The sequence below is a fragment of the Equus caballus genome, chromosome 10 (genome assembly GCF_041296265.1).
Source record: "Equus caballus isolate H_3958 breed thoroughbred chromosome 10, TB-T2T, whole genome shotgun sequence".
NCBI lineage: Eukaryota > Metazoa > Chordata > Mammalia > Perissodactyla > Equidae > Equus > Equus caballus.
In genome coordinates this window covers 13079515-13106987 of record NC_091693.1, presented here as the reverse complement: position 1 = coordinate 13106987, position 27473 = coordinate 13079515, and the positions used below count along the sequence as shown (strand labels likewise).

The window sequence follows — 27473 nt, the reverse complement described above, 5'->3', positions numbered from 1 at the left end:
TGGATATTAATAGATACAAAAACGATATTAATCTTATTGTACATCATCAGAGCTCTTGAGTGACCAGGTGCATTGTCAACGAGCAGTAATATTTTGAAAGGATTCTTTTTTTCTAAGCAGTAGATCTCAACAATGCACTGAAAATATTCAGTAAACCGTGTTGTAAACAGATGTGCTGTCGTCCAGGCTTTGTTCTCCCATTTATAGTGCACAGGGAAAGTAGATTTAGCATAATTCTTGAGGGCTGTAGGATTTTTGGAATGGCAAATGAGCACTGATCTCAACTTAAAGTCAGCAGCTGCATTAGGCCCTAATAAGAGTCAGCCTGTCCTTTGAAGCTTTGAAGCCAGGCATTGACTTCTCTCTAGCTATCAAGTCCTAGATGGCATCTTCTTCCAATATAAGGCTGTTTCATCTACATTAAAAATACGCTGTTTGCTGTGGCCACCTTCATTAGTTATCTCAGCTAGATCTTCTGATAACTCGCTGCAGTTTCTACATCACCACTTGCAGCTTCACCTTGCACTTTTATGTTAAGGAGATGGCTTCTCTCCTTAAATCTCATGAACCAGCTTCTGCTAGCTTCAAACCTTTCTTCTGCAGCTTCCTTACCCCTCAGCCACCTTAGATTTGAAAGGAGTTAGGGCCTTTATCTGGATTACGAGAAGGCTTTGGCTTATGAGAAGGCTAGTTTGATCTATCCAGACACTAAAACTTTCTCCATATCAGCAATAAAGCTGTTTCTTTTTCTTATCATTTGTGTCTTTACTGGAAGACTGCTTTTAATTTCCTTCAAGAACTTTTCCTTTGTATTCACAAACCGGCTAAATGTTGGTACAAGAGTCCTAGCTTTTGGCCAGTCTTGGCTTTTGCCGTGCCTTCCTCACTAAGCTTAATCTTTTCTAGCTTTTGATTTAAAGTGAGAGACGTGTGACTTTTTTATTCACTTGAACACTTTGAGGCCATTGTAGGTTTATTAATTGGCCTAATTTCAACACTGTTGTATCTGAGGGTCTAGGGAGTCCCAAGGAGAGGGAGAGAGACAAGGGAACAGGTGGTTCGTGGAGCAGTCAGAACACACAACATTTATGGGTTATGTTCACCATCTTATATGGGCACAGTTAGTGGTGCCCCAAAACAATTACAACAGTAGCATCAAAGATCACAAGATCACCAAAAAAAATAAAACAATAATGAAAAAGTTTGAAATATTGCAAGAATAACCTAAATGTGACACAGACACACGAAGTGAGCACATGCTGTTGGAAAAATGGTACTGATAGACTTCCTTGACACAGTGTTGCCACAAATCTTCAATCTGTAAAAACTGCAATATCTGCAAAGTGCAGTAAAGTGAAGTGCAATAAAACGAGGTATGGCTGTACTCAGGCCTTGAGGTGGGGCAGTTCTGCCCAGGTGACAATCACTGATGTGAGCCAGTGATCCCATAAATGTCAGAACATGAGTCCAAGGAATGATCTAGAAAAGAGTGAGGGGGACAGGCAGGAGCTGGCTGGGTTTGGCAGCAGAACCATGTGCTTTACCTTTTAATGTCACCTTCTCTTTGCTGAGGGCAGTGAGGACCATGTTGATCTTCCCTGAAATAAATGTGGATGCTTGCAAATGCAGAAGGTGACAGGAAGAAAGTGGGTGGCATGAATTTGTTGAATATTGGTTCTAATGGACCATCTGTGTTTGAGGATATGAGACAAATTTGTGGAGAGATTAAATTTCTTCCGTATGTGAAAATTATTACTAATGGCCTAAAGATCTAAGACCAATTTGCTGGAATAACAGTTGGGTTCTTGAGAACACTGTAAGGCCACAGGCTTGCTCTGAAACACAAAAAGAATCACATTATGATCAAAGGAAAATGCTAAAATGGGCTTGAAATCGGTGACTCTCTGAGTAGAGAGGGACATGTGAGTCCTGGTAAGAGGACAGAATTGGTGAGGTTAAGTCTGAGGTGTTTCTTTTATCTAAAGGGCGGAATTATACCAAGTTAGTAGAAATGATATATGTTATGTCAGTAAATTTAGGAGAGAGAGTCCCTGTCACCAGTTTCTATGGTTCGGGAGGCAAATGAGGAGGAGCCCCCACACAGGCAAGTGGCATGCTTTTGTCTTTCCTTTGACCTCAGGAAAGACAACTAGAGTTTTATCAAATATGTCCAAATTGAGCAGCATCTAAGTGAAAGGACGGTGGCTGGTGGATCTCACCGTCTGTGAGCATCCCACCCTGTGGTAAAGGTGTCATCTTGAGGACCCACGCGTGTGAAATAGGCAGTAAACCAGTCAGACAGTGCAGGGTCTGGCCAGCCCCACCTTGGGAAGTTCTCAGGAACCACTGGAGGAACAGCGGCCTCACCAGGATGAGGATGTGAGTCAGGAGTCAAAGGGGTGAAGTAGCCTGTGAGCTTTTGGGGACTGCAGACCTGTCCTTCTGCCTTTGAATCCCTGGTTGAGTCATGTAGAGAGTAGACCAAGGGGTCACACATCCCTGACACATGGCACATTCCATTTGTTGATCATGGAGGAAAAGAGCCCTGGATGGGAGCAGAAGCTCTTTCTCCTGGTGACTTGGGGAACTGGCTCATGGTAGAGCTCAAGGGGCTGCTGCTCCCACTGATTTCTGTGTCCTTTGCTATTGCCCAGGAGGGTGGGCCTGTCCACAGGTGTCAGCAGGAGAAGCTGGGGAAGGCTTGAGGTGGTGGGAGCTGTGCAGAGCAGAGGAAGTTCCAGCTGGAATGAAGTGGGAGGAAGATGAGGGACATGGAAGGGGCGGTGAGAGGAAGAAATATCCAAGGCCATGAGCAGTGGGGGCTACAAGCGACTTCAAAGACCTAAGAGCCCAAGAGCCCATGGCTGCCCCAGGGGACTAGAACAGCTTTGAAAACCCTCCCATGGCTGAGCAGCCCCACAGTCATCATGAGAGTGTCTTCTCAGAGTGGCCTTAAGTGTTGGTGGTCAGAGAATGGAACATGGGTTTCAGCCACTAAGAGACAGGGGACAGGTGTGTCCAGAGCTTCCTAGGACTCTGTACCCAGATTCCAATCTCTGAAAAGACTATAAATCATTTGTTATTCTTTCACCATTCACTCCTTCCCTCCATCAAAGTCAATTGGGATTTTATCACATGTGGGCCCTGTGCTGGATGTAGGTGTAGAGTGGGAAGTAAGAAAGCAAAGTCCTTTCCTTTATACTCCAGTGGGAGTGAGAAAAACACATCAGGAAACAAATAAATGATACCAAGTCCAGTGTAGGGAGGTGTGGACCTAGGGGATAGCCTGGACATTCCCCGTGCTGACTCTGATTGCTCATGCAGGTAGTTTAGTTCTAGAGTAAATCCAGATGAATTCTCTAATTTCTCTCAGTCCCCAGACCAAAATCTCTCTCTCTGAGCTGGGGATGCCTAGCAAGAAAGGATCTATCTCAGAGCTGGTCGTGGGATCCATAGATGCTGATAAGGCCCCTGTATGGAGGAGAGTATGGGGCTGTGGCTGCGACAGAAGTTGCAGGACTCTGATCTGTCACTCATGGTCTGTGTGACTCTGATTCAGTGACTATCTCCCTATGCCTCAGTTTCCCCTCAATGAAGTAGAATACATATTTGGCTGCCAGATTGTCAGTGAATTAACCTTAAAATATTCATAGTAGCTGACCTAAATCTTGGTGGAGCAGAGCTGCCTGAATAAATGGCATCTGTTACTGTTTGATTCCAAGAGACAATGCCCCTAGGCCTGATCCCTGGTGGATGAGGAGCTGCCAGTAGCATCTTCTCTCCTCTTCCTCTGCTAGGGGCACTGACCTTACTCTTGAGTGCCCTACGTCCTCCAGGGCAGTCAGCTAATGGCCTGGTGACCTTGTCCATCTGTGCTCTCCATCCTGAGTCTCGGTTGAAGGATCAGGCTCTGCCCCTGCCCAGATGTGGAACTTGGGACTGAGCCCTGGCTGGTGACCAGCTCAGGAGCCTAGGGACTCAGGCAGCTGGGATACTGTTGCTCCCAGACAGCTCCATCCAGGAGGCCAAAATCCACTTCTGGCACGGACTCCCCAGCGTTACTGGAGTCAGAATCCCTGGGACAGGGGTCTGGGCAGAGGCTTCCCAGGCTGAGCTTCTCTTTGAGGATCCCAGGGGGCCCCTTAGGCCAGGCCTTGACTGAGCACTGAAGGATCTTTCTCAGGGTCATGGTCCCAGGGAGGGGCCCAGGGGGCTGGACTGAAACTCATCTCCCTCTGCTGAGTTACTCCCATCAGACTGGTCCTTCTCTCTGCAGGGAATGTCTGCAGAGTCTGGATTGGGGGAAAGGAATTCCAAACATTTGATCTGGTTCTCAGTGGCCCCATTGCTCCTCCACAAGGGCCTCAAACAGGAAAATGGCTATACATGTTCAGAGACTGAATAAAAGAAAGAAAGACAGATAACTGAGTGACACCTGCTTCTGCTCCCGCATAATTAATATGGGAGTGCTGTGGGTGTGAAGAAATGGACATTCACATACACTTGCAGTGCCAGTTTTGGTGCCAGTTTTATACAAGGTAATGCATAGGTTCCTGTCCTAAATTTTTTGTCTTGAGAAAAAATTCACATACCTAAAATTTACCATTTTGAAGTGTGAGCCCACGGGAATGTGGCCCATCCAGTCCCTCCAGAGTTCTCCTGCGCTGGAGTATAGACCCAGGGTGGCTAGAGTTCTGCAGATCCTGTTAAGATGCAAATTCTGACTTGGCAAGTGTGGGGTGGACCTGAAAGTCTGCATCTAACAAGCTCTCAGGTGATGCTGATCACACTGGCCTGTGGAATATATTTTCAATACGAAGGCTAATGGGGACCCCTGTCCCCTGAGAGGATGACTCACCCATCCCAGCATTGACCTTTATTGTATCCTGTGTCCTGGCCTTGGGTTCTGTCAGTACCGCATAGAGAACCAGGAGTCCCAAACTCAGGGGATTATTTTCTCTTGGGACACAGAAATCCAGCTGGGCACCAGGACGTTCCCAGTGTCCTCAAATGCTCTGGGAATGCTGGATTTACTCCCAGCAGGAAGATCGCAGAGATGACTCTGGGCATGAGAAAGGGGCAAGCTGAGTGATGACCAGTGAGGGTACCCACCCTCCATCTCCAGTGTCTCCAGCCTGGCCTCTGCTTTCAGGGATAGACACTCAATATAGGGTGTCACAGGAGCTGCAATTCTCGGGTGTGAAGGTAGAGGTTTCCCATGTGTCCTGGGTGAGAGGGCAGTGGTGGTGGGAGATCAGGTTGCTGTGGGCTCCCTGATCCTTGGGGGAAAGTTTCAGGGAGACCCCCCCCACCCAAGCATGTTGGTTGAGGTGTGGCTCAGAGCCTGTCTATTTGCTCCCTGATCATCCTGGGGGCCCCTGTCCTCTGACTGGCTGACTTTCCTTGGTCATTCTGCCTTCCCCATGGGTGGTACCAGGCAGGGAGTGGGGAGATGCACACAGACCCCTGACAGATCAGGGTGCTCTGAGGCCCTTAGAAGGAATGGATAGGAAGGACCCAGAAGGGTCTTCTTGAGCAAGGAATAGAAGTCAGGCTCCTTCTTCACCTCCTTAGCCAAAGTCAGGTTCATGAGTTAATTTTCTGTGTGTCCCAATTTCGACCCCCAAAGGGAATGCTGCCAGTGTCAGGGGCTGCACCAAGGATGCTGACCAGGCTCTAGAAGGTGTGCACTGGCACTGGGCCCTGGACAGACATGAGTTCTGATCTCCAGGCTGAAGGTCCTCTAAGCCTAGGTCCTGGTCACTGCTGGTTGCAAGGCTGCCCAACTCCATCCCAGTGTAGGGTGAGCCCAGGGAAAGGACAGGCATTGTCCAGTGGACTCCTAATCCAGTGTCCTGTGCTGCCTGGTTGATGTGCTGCCTCTGGAGAAGCTCTCTGTTCTGGTGGTTTCAAAGGAAGGGTGAGGGGTCTCTTGAGGCTTTCAAGAGAGAGTGAAGGGCTGGTCCCCAGAATGACCTGTGTTTCCCCAATCACAGCACTGGGGCATGGCATCCGAGTCATCTGTGTCCCTGTCTGTCATCTCCTCTAGGCCTCTCCACAGGGCCCAGGACCTAGATCAGTTCCACATGAAGACTCAGACAGGGGATCCTGTGGGTTCCTCTGTTAGGAGAGGGGAGGCTCCATGGGACCCTCAGCCCCTTTGACATGGAAGCAAACACAGGTCCTGGTTCTCCTATCCCATCCTGCATGGGAAGTTTCCCTTGTTCACTCTGCTGCCTTGGGCTGGTGAGATGTCTTCAGGGGACTACAACTAGTGTCCCCACAGACTTGAGACCCTGGAGGTGAGAAGTCACCCCCTGATTACTCTGAGGTCAGAGTGGGGCTCCCTCCTCCCCTTAGGGTAACTTTACCTGGGGTGGAGAATCCAGAGTTTGTGTCAGGTCAGGTCTCTGTGAGAAGAGGAAGAACACAGGCTATCAGCCCAGGCCGTCCAGGGAGAGAAGTCCCTCACAAGGTAGACATGGGGAGGGGGTGGGATTTTCTGGATGAATGGGGATCCAACCCCTCACTGTTAGGAGGCCCCTGTCCTCCCTCCTGACTCAACAAGGGGTAAAGGCCTCTCCCGGGGATAGCCACAGGCCTCCCATGCTGATGCCAATACCCCTGTGTCTATATGGAATGTGCTCTGACCTCCAGGTGTCATACAGGAGTGAAGGGCTTCCATTGTGTGGTTTCCTCATCCATTTGAGAAATTTATTTGACATGTTTATTAAGCATCTGTTACTGGGTGCAGACAGGGATGGCTGGATACCTGGCCTGGCTTAGGTCTGCTCCTTACAGACATTGTCGCTGGAGTGCAGGCTACTGTTCAGAGTCCCCACTTGGGCACAAGGAAGGGATCCGATGTCTCCATGTCTCATCAGGGATTAATTGTGGTGGCCTGCTCCCTGGATCTGCCTCCTGCTCTCATTGCCAGTTCCTGTCAAACCTCTGCCTCCCATCCTGGCACTGCCTGAGGCCTCAGCACTGCCTCTCTGGCACTGGGGTCTGGACACTGTCAGGTGCTGAGCTGACCAAACCCTCTGTCTCATGTGACCCTCCTGGTGTTGGAGAGAAGGGCCAGGTGATGGGATCAGGGCTGCCTCCTGGGAAAGCACCTCCAAATCTCGGTGTCTTTATAAATCCATGGAGGCAAAATGCAAGGTTATATGAGAAAAACTGCATAAGTGCACCATGACCCAGAGGGTCACTGGAACAGAATTGTTGACTAGAATCACAGGGTACAGCCTGCCAGGGGTGCCAGAATCTTCTAAGAGCACCTACTGTGTGCCAGGTATTGTGCTGGGTGCTTGACACAAAGATGCATGCAGTCCTTACAACAACCTTATGAGGCAGGTACTCTTAGTGTACCTATTTCACAGAGGAGCAAAGCAAGGCTCACAGATACTGTTACTTGCCCATGTTACCCAGCAACCAGTGAGTACCTGGTACCATAAGGAGCTAGAGTGACATGTGTGCCTCTAGGGGCTCACTTGTCACCTTATCCTACAAGGAAAACTCCACTGCTTAATCGTCCCGTGCCTAAAATTCAAATCACTTTTAATTGTTTTTGTGTATATTTGTTTGCATCCATTTAAATACTGTAAAATTAAAAACAATTTAAAATAAAACATATCCAATTGGAATAACTTTCATGTGTTAGTTGTGCTTTAAAATCTTTAAAATGTTAAAAAATGGTGGGAACAAAATGGATCCCTGAATGGAAGTGATTTTCGGTTGCCTGAGGGTCCTGCCACCCACCCAAGACTGGGAATCTCCTCCACTTCTTGAGGGCTGTCCAGTCTGCTGATTTCCCCACCCCAGGTTCCTAGGCCAGCCCCTGGAGGGGGGTATTACCCCCACAGACCTCAGTTAAAAGTCTAGAAAGAATCTAGGAGGGCTGGATTCCCACCTGAGGGCCCAACGGATTTCAGCGTCACTTTTGGGACTGAAAATCATGACACGTGGTAGGTCTTCTGAGTCATTTTCCAGGGTGCCTTTCTGGGAGAGGCTGTTTGGAAAGCTAAATCCTACAGGTCCTGGGGCTCCGAGATGACCTGGGGGACCAGAAGTCTGAGAGTTTCCAGATTTGGAAATCAAGGCTTTGTGGTAGGGACCAGGGATGCATACAGGGCAGAACCTGGAAGGTGATCTCTGCTTCCCTCTATGCCCAGGCCATGGCCTCTATCCTCCCCTAGGACTTTTGGTGTGCCAGGCTGTCCCTCATGGCCACCTTGGATGGGTGTGTGAAGTGAGGTCTCCACTCACCTGTCACGGGTCCCAAGTTGGTGTAGGAATTGTGTCTACTTGGCTTCAGGAAGGAGTTGAGCTATGAGGAGGTGCTCAGGTGCAGGTCTCAGAAGAGCAGAGCTGTGTCCCACTGCACCAGCCCCGTCATGACCAGCGCCTTCTGGTCTGAGTCAGAGTGGTCCTCTGTCTCCCTATCTGTGGAGTTATGTGGGGCTGAGTTGGTCTCTTTTCTTTCTAGGCCTCTTCTCAACATCTAGAACTTCAGGCATCTGTGACCCCAAGGACCCAACAATATCTAATCGCTTCAGTAGGATCTCAGATTCCTTTTCTCAGCCCCTCCTCCCTCAGATCCAGGAGACTGGCCTGTAGCCCCTGTCCCTGCAGGATCCAGGCATCCAAGCACCACCAGGCCCCCAGCTCTGTGGGTGTGGCCTTACCAGCATAGGCGCTGACACACTTTGAGAGCACGCTGAGGGGCAGCAGGGGGTCCATGAGGCTCAGAAGGCTGATGGGAGAGGCTGTGGACTGCAGCATTGTGGCTAGGTAGGCTCCCATGATGCCACCTGGCATCCCCACTCCATAGGCTGCTGCCTGAAGGGACATGGTGAAGCAGAGGTTGCTGCCTGCGCTGTGCCCTGTGAAGAATATCTGCTCAACTGTTGAGCCTGATTTGGAAAGGGGCTTAGTCACGTGTGGCAGGGAGAATCTTGACCTCTGGGCTAGGCACCCTGGGCTCTCAGAGGTGGGGTCTAGGGCCCCAACCCCAAGGTCTAGCCAACTGCAATTTTAGAGACTGGGTAAACTGAGGGAAGGATTTGGATCCATTAGGAGGACAGTGGCCAGAGGATTGGGCTGACTTCGGACATGGAGAGGCCCAGAGATCAGGTAGTTCTAGGGAAGCTTGGGAGGCTGGAGGTCAGAAGCAAGGGAAACAACAGATCAAGGGCTGTTTCAGGAGGGAGGTGCCTTCCTGGCCAGGAGATAGAAGGACAGGGCTTAGGCTGACAGCATTAAAGGGCCACAGGCCCTGTGCCGAGGGGTGTGGCCCCACCCTGCTCTGTGCCTCCCAAGATGTCAGAAGTGGGAGGTCAGAGGAGCTGGAAGAATAGGCTAGATCATAGGCCAGTGCAGGACAGCAGTGTTGGAGAAACAAGAGGAGGAAATAAAAGGTCAGGGTAGATGGGGAGTTGGAGGGGATGGAGCATCAGGGCTGGAGTAGGGAAGGAGGAGGCAGAAGGAGGAAGTGTTACAGGCTCTTAATACCTGCCCTGATGTTGGTCCCTCTACATTGAACCCATCATATATGGGGTTAAAACCAAAAGCATTCATCTGGTTCACTGCTTCTTTTGTTACACTCATGTAAATATCTGTCTCCTTAACCTTTGACTCTCTGAGCTTTACAACCCAATAAAAGTTACAAACTGTTAAAGCCCAGGTAGCCTCAAGCTAGACTCCCACTAAAGTTGTAGCTAATCACAGGTCCTTGAAGTTCTTTTACAGAAAAGCCAATGTCCAGAGAATATCAAGAAACTGAAGCTTCCCAGAGGAATTCACCAAGGACAGCCATCTGTAGAATTCCTTATCTATCCCCTCCCTGCAAGCAGCCTCTCAAGGGCAAACGCAGGCTGGTGGGAAAATACCAGACAGGAAGGCTACATGCACCTCCTCCCCTACCCAAAACTCCAAATAAAAATTACCTGTTTCTTAATGGGCAGCTAGCAATTCTTGAGGCACTAGCCCTTGCTTTGCTCCCTCTGCCTGGCAAAATAAACCTCCTTTCCACTCAAGACTCCATTCTCATTATTTGGATTGGCATTAGGTTCAGAGACCAAACTTTCAGTTACAGGAGTGGTTGAGATGGAAGGTCAGGTGAGCCATAGGGCAGCCAGAGAAGGTGCTGAGGCAGAGATGGAGGAGTTAGGTGGGGGCTGGGGGGTGAACAGGTGGCAGAGGGCTGGGTGGTAGGAGATAGAAGGGGTGGCTTTGGTGGGAGACTGAGTCTTGAGCCACTAGATGGCTCACTACCCCTGAAGTACCAGGTGGGGACTGAAGCAGGCTGGGGCAGGGAGGGGAAGCTGGTGGCAGTGAGGGGCCGGTGCTCACCAAGGAGGGCTCAGTGCTTGATGGCCCAGCAGTAGGCATAGAAGCACTCCTCCAGCGAGTGGGGAAAGGGGGCCTTGGGGGCCAAGGAGTAGTCGATGGAGAGGACGGGGGCACCCAGCTCCTGGGCCCAGCTCTTGAGGTAGGGCTCGTGGGATTTGGAGGTCTGGGCCATGAAGCCACCACCCTAGATGTGCGCTACCAGGGACTACTAGAGCCGGCTGCCTGCTGGGGTGTGGCCACAGCTCCAGGCTGTGTGGACCCTCTGACTTCACCAGGCTGCTGAGCTCCTCACTCTCCTGGGGGTGAGGAACAAGGAGGTGGCTGATGCTGGGGTGGCCTGCCTGGGCTTCATCCCACACAGCAGATGTGCTTAGAGAGACAAAAGGCTGGGCAGATGTGAGCAGCGAGAGTGGGAGGGCATCTGGCAGTGGGTCCTGGGGAGGGGGCTACTCATGCTCCTTGCTCCTTACCTACTCCAGCTTGAGGCAGGGGCCCAAGTGGCCCCATCAGGCCCGGTCTCCCTGGCTGACTCCATCAACTCTGCAGTCCCAGTGCGGGGGCCAATTTCAGCTACCAGGCCTCCTCCCTGAGGGCCAGTCCTTGCTACACTCCACCACCGGCACCCCACATCACCAAATCCTGGGCTCCCTCCTCTCTAGGTCCCACCCTCTGAGCAATCCTGGCCTCACTCCACTGCTGGTGGCCTGCCTCCAACCACTAGGGCCTATGACCTGGCCATGCCCCCTCACACACATTAAAGGGCTAGAGACCAGCAAAAATGCTTCCCTGGAGGCAGAAAAAAGTGTCCTTCTGGCAGGACTACTGGGGAGTCTCACAGGGATCACCCCAGTAGGGAAGCGTCGATATTCTCACATGTTGTGTTGGCTCTCAGCCTCACCTTCCCACTCATCTTCCTATTGTTACGGAACCAGGTTCACTTTTGCCCATCTCCCAGAAAGCCACACACCAAGAGAAGGAGATTGCAGCAGAGAAAGGGTTTTAATCACAAGGTAGCCAAGTGAAGAAACGGAAGAAGAGCCTTAAATCCACCTCACCAAAAATGAGGACTCAGGGATATTTATGGGGTATGGGGCAAGGTGGTCTGAAATGTGAAAATGGATGATTGCAGGTGAGGAGAGGTGAGGTAATTGATGATCTGTACAAGCATAGTCAAATCGTGCCTCTTCCTATGACACATGTTCACAAAATGGTGGCATTAACGTGATCTGAGGGTGGAGTTTTTAGCCTCTTGACGTCAAAAGGTCATTTGTCGGGCATCTGTGCAGCCACGGATGGGTTGGTGGTCTAAACTGGCCAGATGTGGACAAAGGGTTCTAATTCCTGAAAAACAGCTCAAACACTCATTACCATGGTGACCCCAGCACTGGGGAGATGTTATCTGTATGAACCTTGTGGGAGTCAGATAGCATATTGCCTAAGCAGCACAGATAACAATGGGCTGGTGAAAAACTAAAAGCTATAATCAGTAATTGCGAAAAAGAAAAAACAATGTTTAGTTACTGGCTACTTAATCATCAATGACTAACTGTTTACCCGTTTCACCGCAAAGGGATTTTGTGGAACAAGTCCCTGCCTGCCCGCTGCAGGCAGAGAGCAGGGGCGCCAATGGGCCCCTACTTGTGGGCAGTGGTGGGGCGCTGGAGGCTGGGAGGGCTAGGTCCTGGAGCGATTCAAAGCCAGGGCAGGACAGAAGCACTGGAGGCAGGGCTCTGCCTGCAAGCCCTGGGAGGAGGAAACCCGCCTTCTCCCTGCACTTTGTTTCCTAGTTCTGCTACTGCTCTTTCTCTGGATTCTTTTCCACACCCTCTCCCCAGATCAAGAATGGAAGGGAAGGGGAGAATGGTCAGCGCCTGCGCACTAATCCCAAGCCGCAGGTCCGATGCACGAAGTACCGGTGGTAGAGGGAGGGGCGCATGCCTGGGAAAAGGCGGGAGACAAGAGCAGGCTCCAGGCTCGCGCATGCGCATACAGTCAACTGCGGCTCAGGTGCCTGAGGGGAAGTGGCTTGGTCTCTGGCAGCGCTGTGGAGACGACGTGCCTTGAGTCTGGGTTCTGGAGGCCTGAAGAAACAGCTCTTCATCGGCAGCGCCGGAAAAAGCAGACCTGGGACCCTCTTTCCCTCCCGACCCCCACCCCCGCCCTCCCAAAGCTGGCGAGCAGCCCTGAGAGACTCCCGTTCCGACTTCTCCTCCGCCCTCAGAGACGCAGCCCTTCCGGGAGGACAGGCCTCGGCGAGAGCAGCATGGCGGCCTGCGCACTCGCCGGACTGGGCTGCCCTGTTTGCCCTCAGGCCGCTTCAACGAGGGACCCCTCTGTCCGCGGATGGAACTTGCGCGCCTGCCTTCTGCATGGCGGGCTTCTGAGCCCAGGGAAGGAGGGTCGGGGCCTGAGCGGGGGCTGAGCCTGCATCGCCGGGCCCCTGCCCGCTTCGGAGGAGGGGAGGGAGAGCTGGCGGCTGCCGAGTCCTGGCCCGTCCCCACCTCCGCTGCCCCCCTCCGCTGCCCCCTCCATCCAGCCCCGACCTTGCCCGGACTTTGGCGGACCCCACAGCCCCTCTCGCAGGCTCCCTTCCTGAGAACAGCCCCAAGGCCATGAGGCCTGGCTGGCCTGCGACTCCCCTGGGGGGCAGCCTGGCCGGGGAGCAGTGTCTTCCTGGGAGCTCAGGATCCTAAGTCAGGACGGAACCCCCGAGGGTAAGGGTCCGCGTCAGCCTGTGTCGTCAGTGCCTGTGGCGGTGTCCGCACAGGGCTGTGCTGGGTGGTTTGGGGACGGATGGGTGGATACTGGCAGGAGGGCAGCTTCCCTGGTTTCCTGGCCCCCAGCCCGGAGCCCTTGCCCACTTCTGTGTGATTGCCCCCCAATCCTCCGTGGGGGGCAGCCTGGTGCAGGGGAAGAAGTCCCACCCTGGCTTGGATCCTGGCTGGGCCGCTTCCTCACTGCCTGGCCTCAGGCACAGCGTTCTCTTCTCTAGGCCTCAGCTTCCTCATCCATCACTGGGGCTGCACCCGGGCTAACTGACATACCGGTGGTCCTTAGTACCCCTGACTGAATGAATGACTGTCCTGGGAGGCTCCCTGTCCCCCAGGCTCACACTCACTCGTGTGTCGGTAGTGTCTGTGCTTCTTGCTGGGGCTGTTCTTCCCAGGTGCTGATGTCCCACCACATCTTGATATCACTCCATAACCAGACTTCCCCTTGAAGACGAGCTTCATTTCCTGGGCCACTGTACTGTCCCACCCTCATGGATGGCGAATCGGTCCCTAAAAGAGACCCCTAATCTGATTCTGAGTCCGGATCTGTGACCCACTCAAAGCGTGTCTTCCACCCTGAGGCTGGTCGCTGTGAGGACAGTTGGTGCAGTTCTGATAGAAATCCCCACTCTGTCAAAGATCCCTGCTGGGATTTGTTTTGGCTCCCTGCACTGGAGCTGTTGGCTGGGCTGTAGGGTCTGACGCTCCTGGTGTCTCTTGGGACATAGATCCAATCTGGGCAGGTGGTCCATTTTGGGGTCCATGTCTAGGCTGGGCTGAAGGTGTTGATCAAGCTTCTTGCTGAGCTACAGATGGCTCTCCTGGGCCAGATCCTGTCTGGGCTGCACATCCCTCTCTCAAGTGTGGTTCCTGTTGACTTCTAGATTCTGTTCCTGGCCCAGGTCTCCGCTGCAAGGCAGCTTTCTGTTGAATGAAGGGCACCCTTTGGGTGGGAGGTGATTGCTGTGGTGCAGGCTCCTGTGGAGCAAGAAATTCCTGCTGCAAAGCAGATTTTTGTTGGGTTCTAGGTTCCTGCTGGGATTCGCTTCATGTTCAACAAGGGGCTCCTGCTGAGTGAAGGGCATTTGCTGTGAAGCAGGCTCCTGTTGGGTGTTGGGTCCCTGCTAAGTCTTAGATGCTGGCTGGGCTGTGGATGCCTTTTCTGGCCCAGGCTCTGGCTGGGTGATTGGTGTCTAATGTGGCTCAAGTTCCCCTGCAAGCCTAGATTCGGACTTAGAACCTGGCTCCACTGTTGTTATCTCCCTCACAGGAGATGTTGATCTCTCAGGCTTCATTCTGCTGCCCCTCCTCCTTCATGCCTCCCTTGTCTCAGATGCCTCATTGATTCCTCATGATGGCATCTCCCTTTGGGTTCCACTCCTTCATCCTGACATCCCTGGTCTTCCTTTTGAAGGCACTTGGCAAGTGGGCCGACCACTGCTGGCCCCCACTCCTGTGCCAAGTGATGCACTTCTGTGCCTCCTGCTGTGGGAGGAGGGATTAGGAACAGGAGGCTGTGTGCCCAGCACTGTCCTACCAGAGGGGAGGGGCTTGTTTTCTTGTGTCATAAATAGGGCCCCACCCCACTCACCACTCAGTTAAAATGTTTTTTCTCCTAAGGCAAGCATCCTAACTTAGTCCTCTGTTTCATCTGGGATGACAGAAGCCAGATTCTGGATGAGCGTTCCTTTTTTTTGTCCCTTTCTGATATTTGAGGAAAGGGCCCAATAGAGAAGCAGTCTCTATACTATTGTAGTAAACTTTTCTTCTTTACTCATTCTTTCAAATGGTTACCAGTTTAATTTCCTTATATTATTGCTTTTATCATTTCACTGTTATGTTAAAAAAAATACTGTCTTCCCATTTTTACAGCTTGAAGCGCTTTTAAGTGTCATTTGAGATCTTAACACAGCATCTCTCTAGTCTTGATGTGGTTCTGCATATATGTCATCTGTACTACATTGGAAGTTCACAGAGTACAATGACCAGTAATGATGATGATGGTGACAATAACAAAGACTAAAGGCATTGTACATGCTAGGAAATTGTGCCAGGTTGTTTTTTAAACCTGTGTTTTCTTTTCTTTTTGCTGATGAAGATTAGCCCTGACCTAACATCTGTTGCCAATATTCCTCCTTTCTTGCTTGAGGGAGATTAGCTCTGAGCTAACATTTGTGCTAGTCTTCCTCCATTTTATATAAGAGCATGTCTGAATCATTGCTATACCTACTTTCATTGCCCCACCTAGCTCTTACCCCGGAAAGTTTTGTTGAATGAGTAAAAGAGTGAAAAGTTGGGCAGTGGAGGGAAAGAGTGAGAGTGGTGGTGGGAAGAAGTGGGTGTAGAATCTGGGTGGGGTTTGGAGTGAACAGTGGATCATCTGGATTGAATGTGAGTTGCCAGACCCCATTTGAAAGAAATGAGTTTAACCTATTACATTTAAAAATATTTATTGACCTCTGTGTGCTACTTGCCTGGTTGGTGGGACCAGCTAGGAAACTGGGGTTTCCTGGGGTTTTTTTTCAGGTAATTAAGCTTAAGCCTGGGTAAAGGGAGGGCATGGGAAAAGACTGAGGAGAGCAGAAGGCACTAGAGGGAGCAATAACCTTGGGAAAATGCTTTCTGAGGCCACTGGAGTGGAGACAGGGAGGGGGAGCTTGAGGTGGGAAACGAGCATCCTTCAGGTGCACTCACTGTCCCTTGACTGAGAGTGTTTCGTTGGGAGAGTGGGCTCTCAGAGCTCCTACAAAGGCAGAGCAAGGCTTGCTAGCTGACACTGTTTGAGAAATTGCTGGCAGGCTCTGGAGTGCTTGTTTGGCTCCCTGTGGTGCCCTCGGTGCCCTAGGGTGAAAATAAAGGGGAGAGACGTGTTAAAAACATTTTAAGAATTTAACTTTTATGAGAGCTTTTAAAATTTTAGCAGTAATACTTGTGCCATGGAAAAAATTAAAATAAAAAATATATCCAGTAAAAAGTGAAAGGATGATCCCTTACTCCAACCTCCACTCTCCATTCTCTAGAGTTAACTACTATTAATATTTTACTCCATAGTCTTCCATATCTTTTATATGTAAATGTAATGGTTTACTTTAAAAAGCAAAAATGAGATTATACTATACATACTGCTTTGCTCTGCACCTTTAACAAATCTTTTATTATTGCAAAAATGATACATCTATAGAGGTCCATAAAAACTCATATATGCAGTTCAATAAATAGTTATGAGACAGATATTCATGAAACTGGTACCCAGGCCTGGAAATAGAATATTGCCTCCTTTTCTTAAGATTGGCACCTGAACTAACATCTGTTGCCAATCTTATTTTTTAAAAATATTTTTAATGAATTAATTTTTTTCCTTCTCCCCAAAGCTCCCCAGTACATAGTTGTATATTCCAGTTGTAGGTGCTTCTGGTTGCGCTATGTGAGGCTCTGCCTCAGCATGGTTCGATGAGTGGTGCCATGTCCATGTCCAGGATCCAAACCCGTGAAACCCTGGACCGTGAAGTGAAATGCGGGAACTTAACCACTTGGCCTCGGGGCTGGACCCTAGACTCCTTTTCTGATTACTGTCCTGCCTCTCCCCCTCACAGAGGTAGTCTTGACTCTTATAATAAGAATTTACTTTCATTTCTTTATTGTTTTACCACTCACTTATGTATTTCTAAATATGTTAGTTAAATTTTGCCTGTTTTTGAACTTTATGAAATCACACTATAGCTATTTTCTTGTATCTTGTTTTTTTTCCCTCAACGTTATGTTTGGAAGATTCGTTTACATTTTTATGTGTTTGTTCATTCTCCCTGATATACAATATTTGAATGCACCACCATTCATTTATTCACTGGAAAGTTTTCAGTGTGGGGTAGTTATGAGCAATGCTGCTATGCAATTTTTGTACATGTCTCCTGGTGTATATAAGGCTGCATTGCTTTGGAGTATATACCTGAGAGTGGAGTTGCTTGGTCACAAAGCTCAAACCTTAGCAGATAACTACCAGCACTTTTTCCAAGTGATTTACCCTCCCATTACCAGGATATGAGAATTTCTCTGTTCTGCTCTTTGTCAATACTTGGTATTGTCAGACTTCAACATTTTTGCCACTCTGATGCTATCTAGTAATATTTGTTTGATTTTAATTTGCATTTTCCCACTTACTAGTAAGGTTGAGTGCCATTTCCTATGTTTATGAGCTGTTTGGATTTCCTTGTTTCCAAAATATATTTAAGTCTTTTGCCTATTTGTCTGTTGTGTTGCCTGCCTGCCTAGGAATTCTTTCTATATTCTGAATATTAATCCTTTGTCAGTTATATATGTGGCAGATATCATCTCCTACTTTTAGATTGTCATTTGATTCTTTTGATGACCAAAATTTCTTAATTTCAATGAAGTCAGATTTATTGATCTTTTCTTTTAGGGCTTTTACTTTTTGTATCTTATTTAAGGAATCTTTCCTAAAGTCATGAATATATTCTCCTATATTCCCTTATAAGTTTATCTTTTAAATTTAGATCTTTAATCCTGAAATTTATTTTCATGAAGAGTATGAAGTAGTGGTTCTGCATCTTTTTCTCATTTACTATGTTGTGGATATCTTTCTGATCAACACATAATGATTTACCTCATTGTTTTTGACAACTGCACAATTGCACAATTCGCTTTTTTTTTTTTAAGGAAGTTTAGCCCTGAGCTAACATTTGCCTCCAATCCTCCTCTTTTTTGCTGAGGAAGGGTGGCCCTGAGCTAAGATCTGTGCCCATGTTCCTCTATTTTATGCGCGACTCCTGCCACAGCATGGCTTGACAAGCAATGCATAGGTCTGCACCCGGGATCCGAACCTGTGAGCCTGGGGCTGCCGAAGCAGAATGTGCAAACTTAATCGCTGCACCACTGGGCCGGTCCCCCAATTTGCTTTTGATGAACAATTTTTATTTTCATTTATTTGTTGATGCAAATATTGGTATAATTAATATTCTTATACTCATATCTTTGAGTACCCATGCAAATATTACATACTAGAGATTTCTTGAAGTGAGATTACTGGGTGAAAAGGTACACACATTTAAATTTTTGACAAGTACTACCAAATTGTATTTTACTTCCATCAGTAATGATGGGGATCCTGATTTATCCCATTCTTGATAATATCATAATATCAATCAGATTAACATTTTCTAATTTACTTTTTATGACATTTAAAAATTGATAGTCTAGAGGGGAATCAAATTCTGTTTGATGCTGACACTCATGTCATCTTCAGAGATCAATTACCAGGTCCCCCACAGCCCATCTTCCTCCACTTTGATAAGCAATGCGGTTCTAAAGTCTAAGAATTTGTTTAACCCTTTCTGGTATTAAGAGAATCTTGTCCTGCTTTTCTTCCTCTTCCTGTTTCCCAACAAGTTGACACTGAGTAGAAAGGGCTGAGATGTGAGTTAATCCTGGTCTTTATTTCACCTCTGTTTATTCTCAACCCCTGCTTCATCCCTGGTCGATACCCAGAGGGTTTGAGGAAGGTCATTCTTTTGAAACTTACTGGTTTTCTTCACGTTGCCCTTGAAATGATCGCAGGGACACCGCTTCTGTGGCAGTCCAGGCACTGTCATGGGTTTTCTTTTAGGGGCTCTCAGGAACCAATCTGAAATAACAGGGTTGCTGCTTAGATGGTAGGGTTAATAAGTTTAAGAGTAGGGTGTAGGGCAAGGCTTTACTTGCCATCTTCCTTTCTTTTCAGTTCCTGTTTCGTACTGCAGTGGGATGGGGAAAAGGATAGACACAGAGCATTAGAGGTATCCAGTTATATTAGCCCCAGGACTTCTGAGTTGTTTTGCCTGAGCTGTATTGGCAAGAATTTCGTGGCAGCTTTGGAGGGGGCATCAGGATATCATTAGGGAGACCAGAAAATGAGGAATAAGATCTGGGTGTCTGCCTTTAGTGGCTGCAGTACCACAGGTAAGCCATTTTGCCCCTCTGATTTCTTATTTTGAGTAAAATAAGGTTGAGAATAAGATCTTGGAAGCTTTTGGAAGGCAGTCCTGAGTTCTTGGGGAAAAGGGTCAGGGGGAGAGGGCAGCCAGAGATTCACTCAGCTCTCCCCTGAACTTGGAGGAGTCCAGCTCTTGCCTGAGACTCAGGAAGAAAGCAAGCATTGGTGCTGCATGTGGTGGGCTGGTGGAGAAGGGAATGGGTGAAATGAGCTCAGATAACATCTGCACTGGTCTCGGGGGGACTCAAGGGAGAGAGTTGGGATCATGATGGTGCATTGCTGTGGTTGATGCTGAGTTACTGACCTTTGCACTCACATTCTTGGCCACCGGCCTTGAGCCACCTCCCAGAAGTCTGGTGTTGGTCCCTGTGACGTCTGGCAACCCCTGTCAGAAGGAAAAAGGTCACTTCTAGGCACTGGAAAAGGAAATGGCCAACAGAAGTGGTCCCCCAGCATTGTGTTACTAAGTCAGTGCAGTTCCATTTCTCTTCCATTTTTGCTCAGGGACCTGGGGTACTTCAAGAGAGGAGTATTTTAAATGGATAAGGAATTGAGGTTTAAATCCGGCCTAGAGAAAAGCTTAGCTGGAGGTAGGTGGAGAAAGAATGGCTTAGGGATGGAAAAGAGGACAAAAGGTGGGGATCAGTCAAGACTTTACACCTTCCCACTCCCCACTCACACACACTTTAAAATCTTCATGACTTAAGGAATGAGAGCAAGGAGCACATTATCCCATAAACCTGTCAGGATTTTTACCTGACCTCCAAGTTTGCTTTATTTGAATCCATAATCCCAGTTCAAGTATAAGAGGATGGTATTTACCTTTGTTCCTCTGGAACAAATCCATTCCTCTTTTTGTCTCTATTCAAGTCTGTCTTATCACCTGATGCTATCTTCTTCCCATTTTGTGATACCTAAAGTATTTTATGACAATCAAAGATGATGGTTTATAGACTTGAGATTCTGGAGCTAGAACTGGGCCCAGGTGATGCTTTCTTTGCATAGTAGTTTCTCATACTTTCTGTCAGCCTTCACGTGGTTCCTCTTCTCATTTGAATGTACCTGTATTATTGCACAGTTATAGTTTGTTGCTTAAAATCTGTTGTGGACTGAATTGTGTCCTCCCAAAATTCGTGTTGATGGCCTAACCCCCAGTACCTCAGAATGACTGTATTTGGAGACATGGGCTTTAAAGAGGTGATTGAGTTGCAATGAGGCCATTATGGTTGGCCCTCTCCCAATGTGACTGTAGTCCTCTTAAGAAGAAGATATTTGGACACACAAAGAGACACCAGGGACATCAGGGATGTACATGAACAGAGAAAAGACCATGTGACAGTATAGCAAGTAGGGGCATCTACAAGCCAAGGAGAGAGGCCTCAGAAGAAACCAAGCTTGCCAGCACTTTGATCTTGGACTTCTGGCCTCCAGAACTGTTAAAAAATAAATTTCTTTTGTTTAAGCTACCCAGTCTGTGGTATTTTGTTATGGCAGCCCTAGCAAACGAAAAATCTTTCTCCCTCTTTAGACTCTGAATCAGTGGCTCAGTAGTAATTCAGCTACATGGTTCCCAACCCATGGTAGGCACTTGGTAAATGTTCGTTCAGTAAGCGTTTGGACAAGTTGTCTAGAGAGGGCCCTCGGAGATCATCTGGTTCAGTCCAGGTCTCCTATTTCCCAGACTCGTGCCCTTTCTGTCACACAGATGGGGGTGTTGCATCATTTCTCAAAGTGCTGGTTTCCAAATGTTCTCATGTGCTGTTTTGAGTGCTGTTAAAATAATTTAAACAGGCATCCGTAGCCCCTGCCATCCCAACTTTTCTAATAGTTTTCTCTCACCTGACCTGTACGCCTAGTTCCAGAGGAAAGCCACAGGACATTAGAGCCAGAAGGAATCTTGGAGATTATTTAGCTGGATCCCTTCATAGAGAAGTTTTTTTCATTCTAAATGTAATTATATTAGAGAAAATTTGGAAAGGACTAATAAAGAAGTCTTTATTCTTACCAACTGTTGGTATTTTGCCATGTTTCCTGCATATGGTTTTCTGTATATGGTGATAACAATAGCATGTGAGCAGATTTCTTTCTGTTTACTTTATAGTAAGCATGTTGCTATATTGTCTTCATAATAGACATTTTAAATGATTGCATAACACTCCCAACAAGTATATGTGCTCTATGTGCTCTATGTTATTTAATTGTTCTCCCATTGCTGAATATTTAGATTTTTTAGGATCTTGATAAATTTCTTTGTGCTTGTAACTGTATTCCAAATGTTGGATTAATTGTCTTCATCAAGAGTCCCAAAGTGGAATTAGTGGGTCAAAAGTTAAGAACAGCCTTGTGTTTCTTTTTTCTTTTTTTTTTTTTTCAGCCTTGTGTTTCTTGATATTATTACCAAATTGATTTTAGAAAGATAGTACCAATTAATTAATTCACTATCTCTTTTTATTTCACATGATGAAACTGAGGCCCAGAGAGAGCAAATGAAATGCCCAAATTCACAAAGGTGATGGTGACACAGCTGGACCTAAACCCAGGTCCAAGATTCTTAGTCTGTTTTTTTTTCTGCAGCTCTGATAACCCTAATTTCATGGTGTAACTGACAATGAAGCTGCACGTTACTACAGTCTAATGTCTCCCAACCCTCAGACACGTATGATTTTTGCTTTAGCTTGTACCACCTTTACTATTATTTACTTCATACTTTTTCTTTAAATAAATTTAATTTACAAAACAGCCTCATCCTATGGGATATTATCTGTGAGGTTATGGGTTTGGTATATGCTTAGATTTTTTTCTAACAGGTATTAAAATAAACGCTAATTTATGTTCTACCTAAAATCAAACTTGGAAAATAATGATACAGTGGAATAAGCATGGACTTTATATCCAGAGAGAACTGGGATCAACTATTGTTCTCTCATTGAGCTCTGTAGTCTTGGATAAGTCACTTAGCTTCTTTGGTCTTGGTTCTCTGATTTTTGAAAGGAGGATAATAATATCCACCTTGCAGAGTTAGGAGTAAATGAGCTACTGTGTGTGCCCAGTGCTCAGTGCCCAAGTGTTCAGTACATGATGGTTATTGTGGTTGTTTTCATGGACTTCTAGTTTTTTCCCAAAGAGAGAGTCTATGCTGGAATGCTAGGCTTGTTGCTTGCTGCTGACTTACATGTGTAAAGAAGTTAGTTCCACTTATGAGGATTTGTGGTAGATCCATCATTATTTTGACTTCTCAGTTCCACTACATATTAGCTTTGTGATTTTGGACAAGTTGCTTAACTTTTCTGTGCCTCATTTACCTAATTTGTAAAACAGGGCTAATAGCACATTAGTGTGTGTATGCATGCGTCTGTTTCTAGCTCTGTCCACTAGAGGGCCTAGAAGGAATAGCACCTAGTAGCAATGGGCCATACCTAGTGTCATGGTTTGTGAATACCATTCTCCCATGTAAGGAACCTGGGGTCCTTGGAGAAATGGCTGATTCCAGAGCCGGGGCAGGAAATTTCATCCAAGATGAGTCTGGAACATCTTGTGGTGTCAGAAAGTCAGCATTTGCAAAGCAAATGATATGTGAAAAAGACAGAAGCCAACTTGAAGGAGCTCTCCATGGCCAATTTTGAGACAATATGGGCAACATAATAAATAATGATAGTAATGGATAATAATCCACAAAGATTTATGAATCTTTACTTATATAAATAAATAATTGAATAAATAAATGGAAGAGAAGGAACAGCTCTTTCTTATAGTATAGTGAGATTAATAAGTGTAGAAGGAATGATGTAAACAGAAAATCACCATTTGGCCAGCACCACAGTAACACTTGTTGTAGGCAAGAATCATCAATGGGCTTTAAAAATTAATGGACAAAATTGTGATGAGAAGAAACAGGTTATTCACATCATCTCAGAGTATCTGTCCACAAGATTCTTATTGGTTACAATGGGAAAAATAGTAACTTTACAGTAGAGAAACATGGCTGACACCCTCTTAACCAAGTGTTCAAAGTTAACATCACCAGTAATGAGAGTCATTGGTATCATGGACCTTCTGATGGGATGCTCCGAGAAGGCACACATCATTTCTGTGATATTTTTGCCAAAAATGCATTATCTGAACTTAATCATGAGGAAACATCAGACAAACCCAAATTGAGGGGCATTCTACAAAATAACTGACCAGTACTCTTCGAAAGTGTCATGGTCGTAAAGACAAGGAAGGCTGAGAAACTACCCTAGATTGGAGGAGCCTAAAGAGGCTTGATAACTTTATTCATTGTAGGATTCTGGGTTGGATTCTGAGCCAGGAAGAAAGACATTAATGGAGTGATTAGCAAAATTTGAATACTTGTACATTAGTTAGTAGTATTACATCAATGCTAATTTCCTGGTTTTGATAATCGTATTAAGGTTATGTAAGATGTTATTTGAAAAAACTGAATGAAGGATGCATTGAAACTCTGATTACGTTTACAATATTTTTTAAGTCTGTAAAATGAAAAGTAATGAATAAAACAAAAACACATTAAGGGGCCGGCCTGGTGGCACAATGGTTAAGTGCACACGTTCTGCTTCGGCGGCCCGGGGTTCGCCTGTTTGGATCCCGGGGGCGGACACGGCACTGCTTGGCAAGTCATGCTTGGTAGGCGTCCCATATATAAAGTAGAGGAAGATGGGCATGGATGTTGGCTCAGGGCCAGTCTTCCTCAGCAAAAAGAGGAGGTTTGGCAGTAGTTAGCTCAGGGCTAATCTTCCTCAAAAAGAAAAAATACGTTAGATTTCAGTGAGGTCAGAATGAGGTAATATGTGTGATGTGCTTAGTCCAATGCCTGCCACATAGGATAGCCTAACATATATCAGCTATTATTATAAGTAATTTTATAATTAATAAGTGATATTATAAGTAAGGAGTAATCTATTATTATAAGTAATTTATTTCCTAATTTTCCCACATATTCTCATCTATTTTTCCCCTCTGTCCTATGACAAGCATACTGAGCATGTATGTAGTTATTTTAAGAGATAAATTTAGATCAGATATTATTTTTAGGGGGTGGGTGGAGCATGTCATTTCCTCTAGCCAGACTTCCTCAGGTGTTGCGAAAATTGAGCCAGCACTGTGAATCCGATGTGGTTTGTAATCACACCACCTGGTGGCACAGTGAGCTTTCCCCAGTTCATTGCCCTTGTGCTCTAGGAGCTACTTAGAAATTCTGCTCAGTCCATTTATTGAAGCCTGACTATGTCTACATTATAGATCATTTAATCTTCACAAGAATTCTATGTGCTAAGTGGCATTTTATTCATTTTAGGATGATAAAACTGAGGCTCCAAAAAGTTAAGCATTTTCCCCAGGATTGCAAAGAGGCTGAGCCAGGATCTGGATCTCAGTTCCCTTGACTTCAAGGCTGGGTGTAAAGGCCTAGGTAAGTCTAAACACATAGCCAGGTTCGAGAACTATTGATATAGAGCGGTCGTTTAGAGAGATGTAGAGCAGGGGGAGTGGTTTCCTGCTCCAGGGGCTATTTGGCAATGTCTTGAGGTATTTTTGGCTCTCCTAACTGGGGGGCTGGGGGGAGGCATGGAGAGGATGCTATTGGCATCCAGTGGGTAGAGGCCACATATATGCTGCTAAACATCTTATAATGCACAGAACAACACCACAAGCAAAGAATTAGCCAACCATAAATGTCAACAGAGCTGCTATCAATCCCGGGTGTAGAGTTTTCCAAGGGCAGCATTTTGAACTTAGTAACCAGAGGATTTATTCTTTTACTTAGAAAATATTAACTGAGTGCTATGCTCGATAATGAGAGGGTTCTGGAAACAATACATCAGACTGTGCCACCAAGGAGATTCCAGTGTAGAGGGGCAGGGAGTGGAGGCAGGAGAGGCACAGCAGCAATTTCAGTGTTAGGCAGAATATAAGTGCAGAGAGAGAGAGTCAAGTTAGGACTAAGCATGTTCGCAGGAGGGAGAGCTCACATCTGGTCGTGGAACGAATCAACGGAGGCTCTGGGGAGGAGGTGCTTTTGAGCTGGGTGTATGAACAAAGTAGAGCTAGCAGGAAAGCAAAGATTGTTCAGGGAACAGCCAACAGTGTGGTTTAGGTGTGGCGGAACCATTGGTCTGTGAGTGGAGGGGGTGGGCTGGAAAGGTAGATTGTGGTTAGAGCTTTGATTCCAAACTGAGGACTTCAGATTTAGTGTCTGTCATAGAGATGGAAAATCCTTCCTTTCCAGAAGGTTAGTCTAGGCTCTAGGGCTATCGGGCCCAGTGGCTTCCAGAGAGCTCTCTCTGTAAGGGAGGGAAGTTCGATATTGGCATGTAGTATGGTGAACTTCTTGATTTTAAGGACTGAATTGATGCTTAATGTCTAACAAAGCTATTTCACCTTAAAGTAGCCCTTGTGGAGATTATTTTTCTGAGTAGAAATATACGTGAAGATGAGCTCTCTTCTGCGTGGTTGTTCTGCTAAAGGCTGTGCCACTTGAGCTGTAGTGAAACTGAAGCCCATTCGGCACCCCTAACCAAAGGTCTACTTCCCAAAAGGTGAGCTGTTAGAACTGAGCTCGGTATGGTTAATGCTTCAAATATGAATGTTATCTGGTGATGGGATTTTTCTAGTTAGTTATTTAATCATTAAATAGTATTAAAAATTGTTGGTGGCATGTCTGGTGCACTATAAAGAATATAAGCAAGTACTTCCTTATCTTCTACGAATGTACCATTGCCTTCAACACCTTTACACCACCAAAACTAAGACTGGCCTGGGGGAAACTCATTGCTCTGCTGGAAAGGGAATTGGGGTAAAGGTAATGGAGCAAATCTTTGTTGAGCCAGTATTTTATTTTCTTTTTTTGCCAGCAACAGTTTCAGACATTTTCATATACATTATCTCATTTAATTCTCATAACATTCTTTGAAACACAGTTTTCTCTTTTTTACAAATGAGAAAATGGGCACTGAGATAGGCTAACTTGCCCCAAATCCCTGTAGCTGAAAGGGGCTACGTTTCAATGCATGTTTTTTGTCACCTTTTCTGTTTTGCCATATTTTCTCCCCCCTTGTTCCCCTTTATAGGAAATTAATCTCACTTACCTGGATTTGGAATGCTAGAGACCACAGATATCAGCATTAGGGGCAGCGACAGAAGAAGGGAAGAGATTAGAACTTTCATGGTGACTGTTGGTGCTGCTCTAAGTCACTTGAAGAGGGTGTGGAAGGTTCCCAGTTGGAGGCTGCCCACTTCTTGGGACGGCTCAGACCTTGATACTTGGCTTGGCGGTCTGTGCTTTAATCCCAGGCCAGTGTTCCCTTTAGAGGGGAGAACAGCAAAGTGTCGTTGGACTTGTTAGGTAACAGGTTGAACCCTGTGCTTTACAGGAACCTGGAAGGCGAAACTGGCCAAACAACAGAAATGAAGCATTCTTAAGAACATAAGAAGGTGACTAATAACCTGGCAGCAATATTTGTTCCTTCCCCTCCTCCTTCCTGCCTCACTACCCTTCAATGTGTTATGATTTCTTCCCCAAGTCTTTTTGCTCATTTGAATTTCCTTATACCTTGCCGCAATGCCTTCTAGCTTAATATCTGGGAGGAAAGTGAGTATAGGGGTTGGCAGAAGAGAGGATGACATGGTCTGTTTCTCCTCTGTCCTTCCTGCTCCCATCCTTGGCATGATATCGACAATAGTAGTGTTATTTGGGAAGTGGCCCTGTCCTCACTCTGTTGACAGTTTCCTCCAATTCTGTGGCCACATGAGGTGGGAATCAGAGAGGATCAAGGAGGAGAGGCTGTTCTCTCTTGCCCAAAACATTGCCCCTGGAGCAGTGGGTCGCACCAGGCCTCCTTGTTCTTCATCAGGAAGGTGGCTGTGGCTTAGTTGCTCCAGCCTAAAGGACAGGGAATTGGGTTGGTAGAAGACCCCCAAGGCTTCAGGTCCATGAAATAAGGTTTGAGAAACAGGAACCACAGGAAGGAAGGAACCCTTTAGGGTGTTTGCCCAGGGTGCTGGGGCTCTTGGTTCCAGACCTTGTTTGGAAACAGCCCAGGGCAAAAGAAGGAGGTAATATGACTTGGAGTGAACGTGTAGGTTACAGAACATTAGCACTTATTAAACCTGACTACTACTCCAGAGACTTTAGGAAATATGCTCAAAGGAAGAGGAGAGGTGGGCTTAAGTGCTGGGTGGAGGTTGGGGACTGAGGGGATGGTTAACAAGGAAGTCCTCCCCAGCAACCCCAGGCAGGGGTGAGAATGGGTGGTATGACTTTGTTTCATCTCAGAGGAGGGAAGAGTCACACCTGTTTTGATTTTTGTTTGATCACTCTTACCCTCTCAATTTTCAGATTATTCTTG

At 46.9% G+C, this 27473-nt stretch overlaps 2 protein-coding genes and 1 pseudogene across 5 annotated transcripts; all 3 read right to left on the bottom strand.

The window, feature by feature from the left end:
* The window catches only part of LOC111775398 (cell adhesion molecule CEACAM1 pseudogene), a 67363-nt pseudogene that overhangs the window by 3171 nt on the left and 36719 nt on the right, over nt 1-27473 (bottom strand).
* Nucleotides 955-14626, bottom strand: LOC138915927 (hormone-sensitive lipase-like). 4 transcript variants are annotated; one of them, XM_070224526.1, is made up of 6 exons: nt 13472-14626; nt 8688-8885; nt 8269-8445; nt 6372-6410; nt 4593-4703; nt 955-1835 (listed from the first exon to the last, which is right to left on the bottom strand). In XM_070224526.1, exons 1-3 carry the CDS (start codon nt 13584-13586, stop codon nt 8357-8359), a joined length of 402 nt encoding a protein of 133 aa, XP_070080627.1. In that variant the 5' UTR covers nt 13587-14626; the 3' UTR covers nt 955-1835; nt 4593-4703; nt 6372-6410; nt 8269-8356. The 4 variants fall into 4 exon arrangements, 2 of the variants coding, with proteins under 2 accessions (XP_070080627.1, XP_070080628.1); XR_011422421.1 differs by having other exon boundaries at nt 1731-1835; nt 4604-4703; nt 8688-8841; XM_070224527.1 differs by having other exon boundaries at nt 1731-1835; nt 4604-4703; nt 13472-14601.
* On the bottom strand, nt 15558-26619 carry LOC100630667 (C-X-C motif chemokine 17). Its single transcript, XM_003362322.4, has 4 exons — nt 26214-26619; nt 19415-19495; nt 18661-18762; nt 15558-15965 (listed from the first exon to the last, which is right to left on the bottom strand). Exons 1-4 carry the CDS (start codon nt 26290-26292, stop codon nt 15868-15870), a joined length of 360 nt encoding a protein of 119 aa, XP_003362370.1. The 5' UTR covers nt 26293-26619; the 3' UTR covers nt 15558-15867.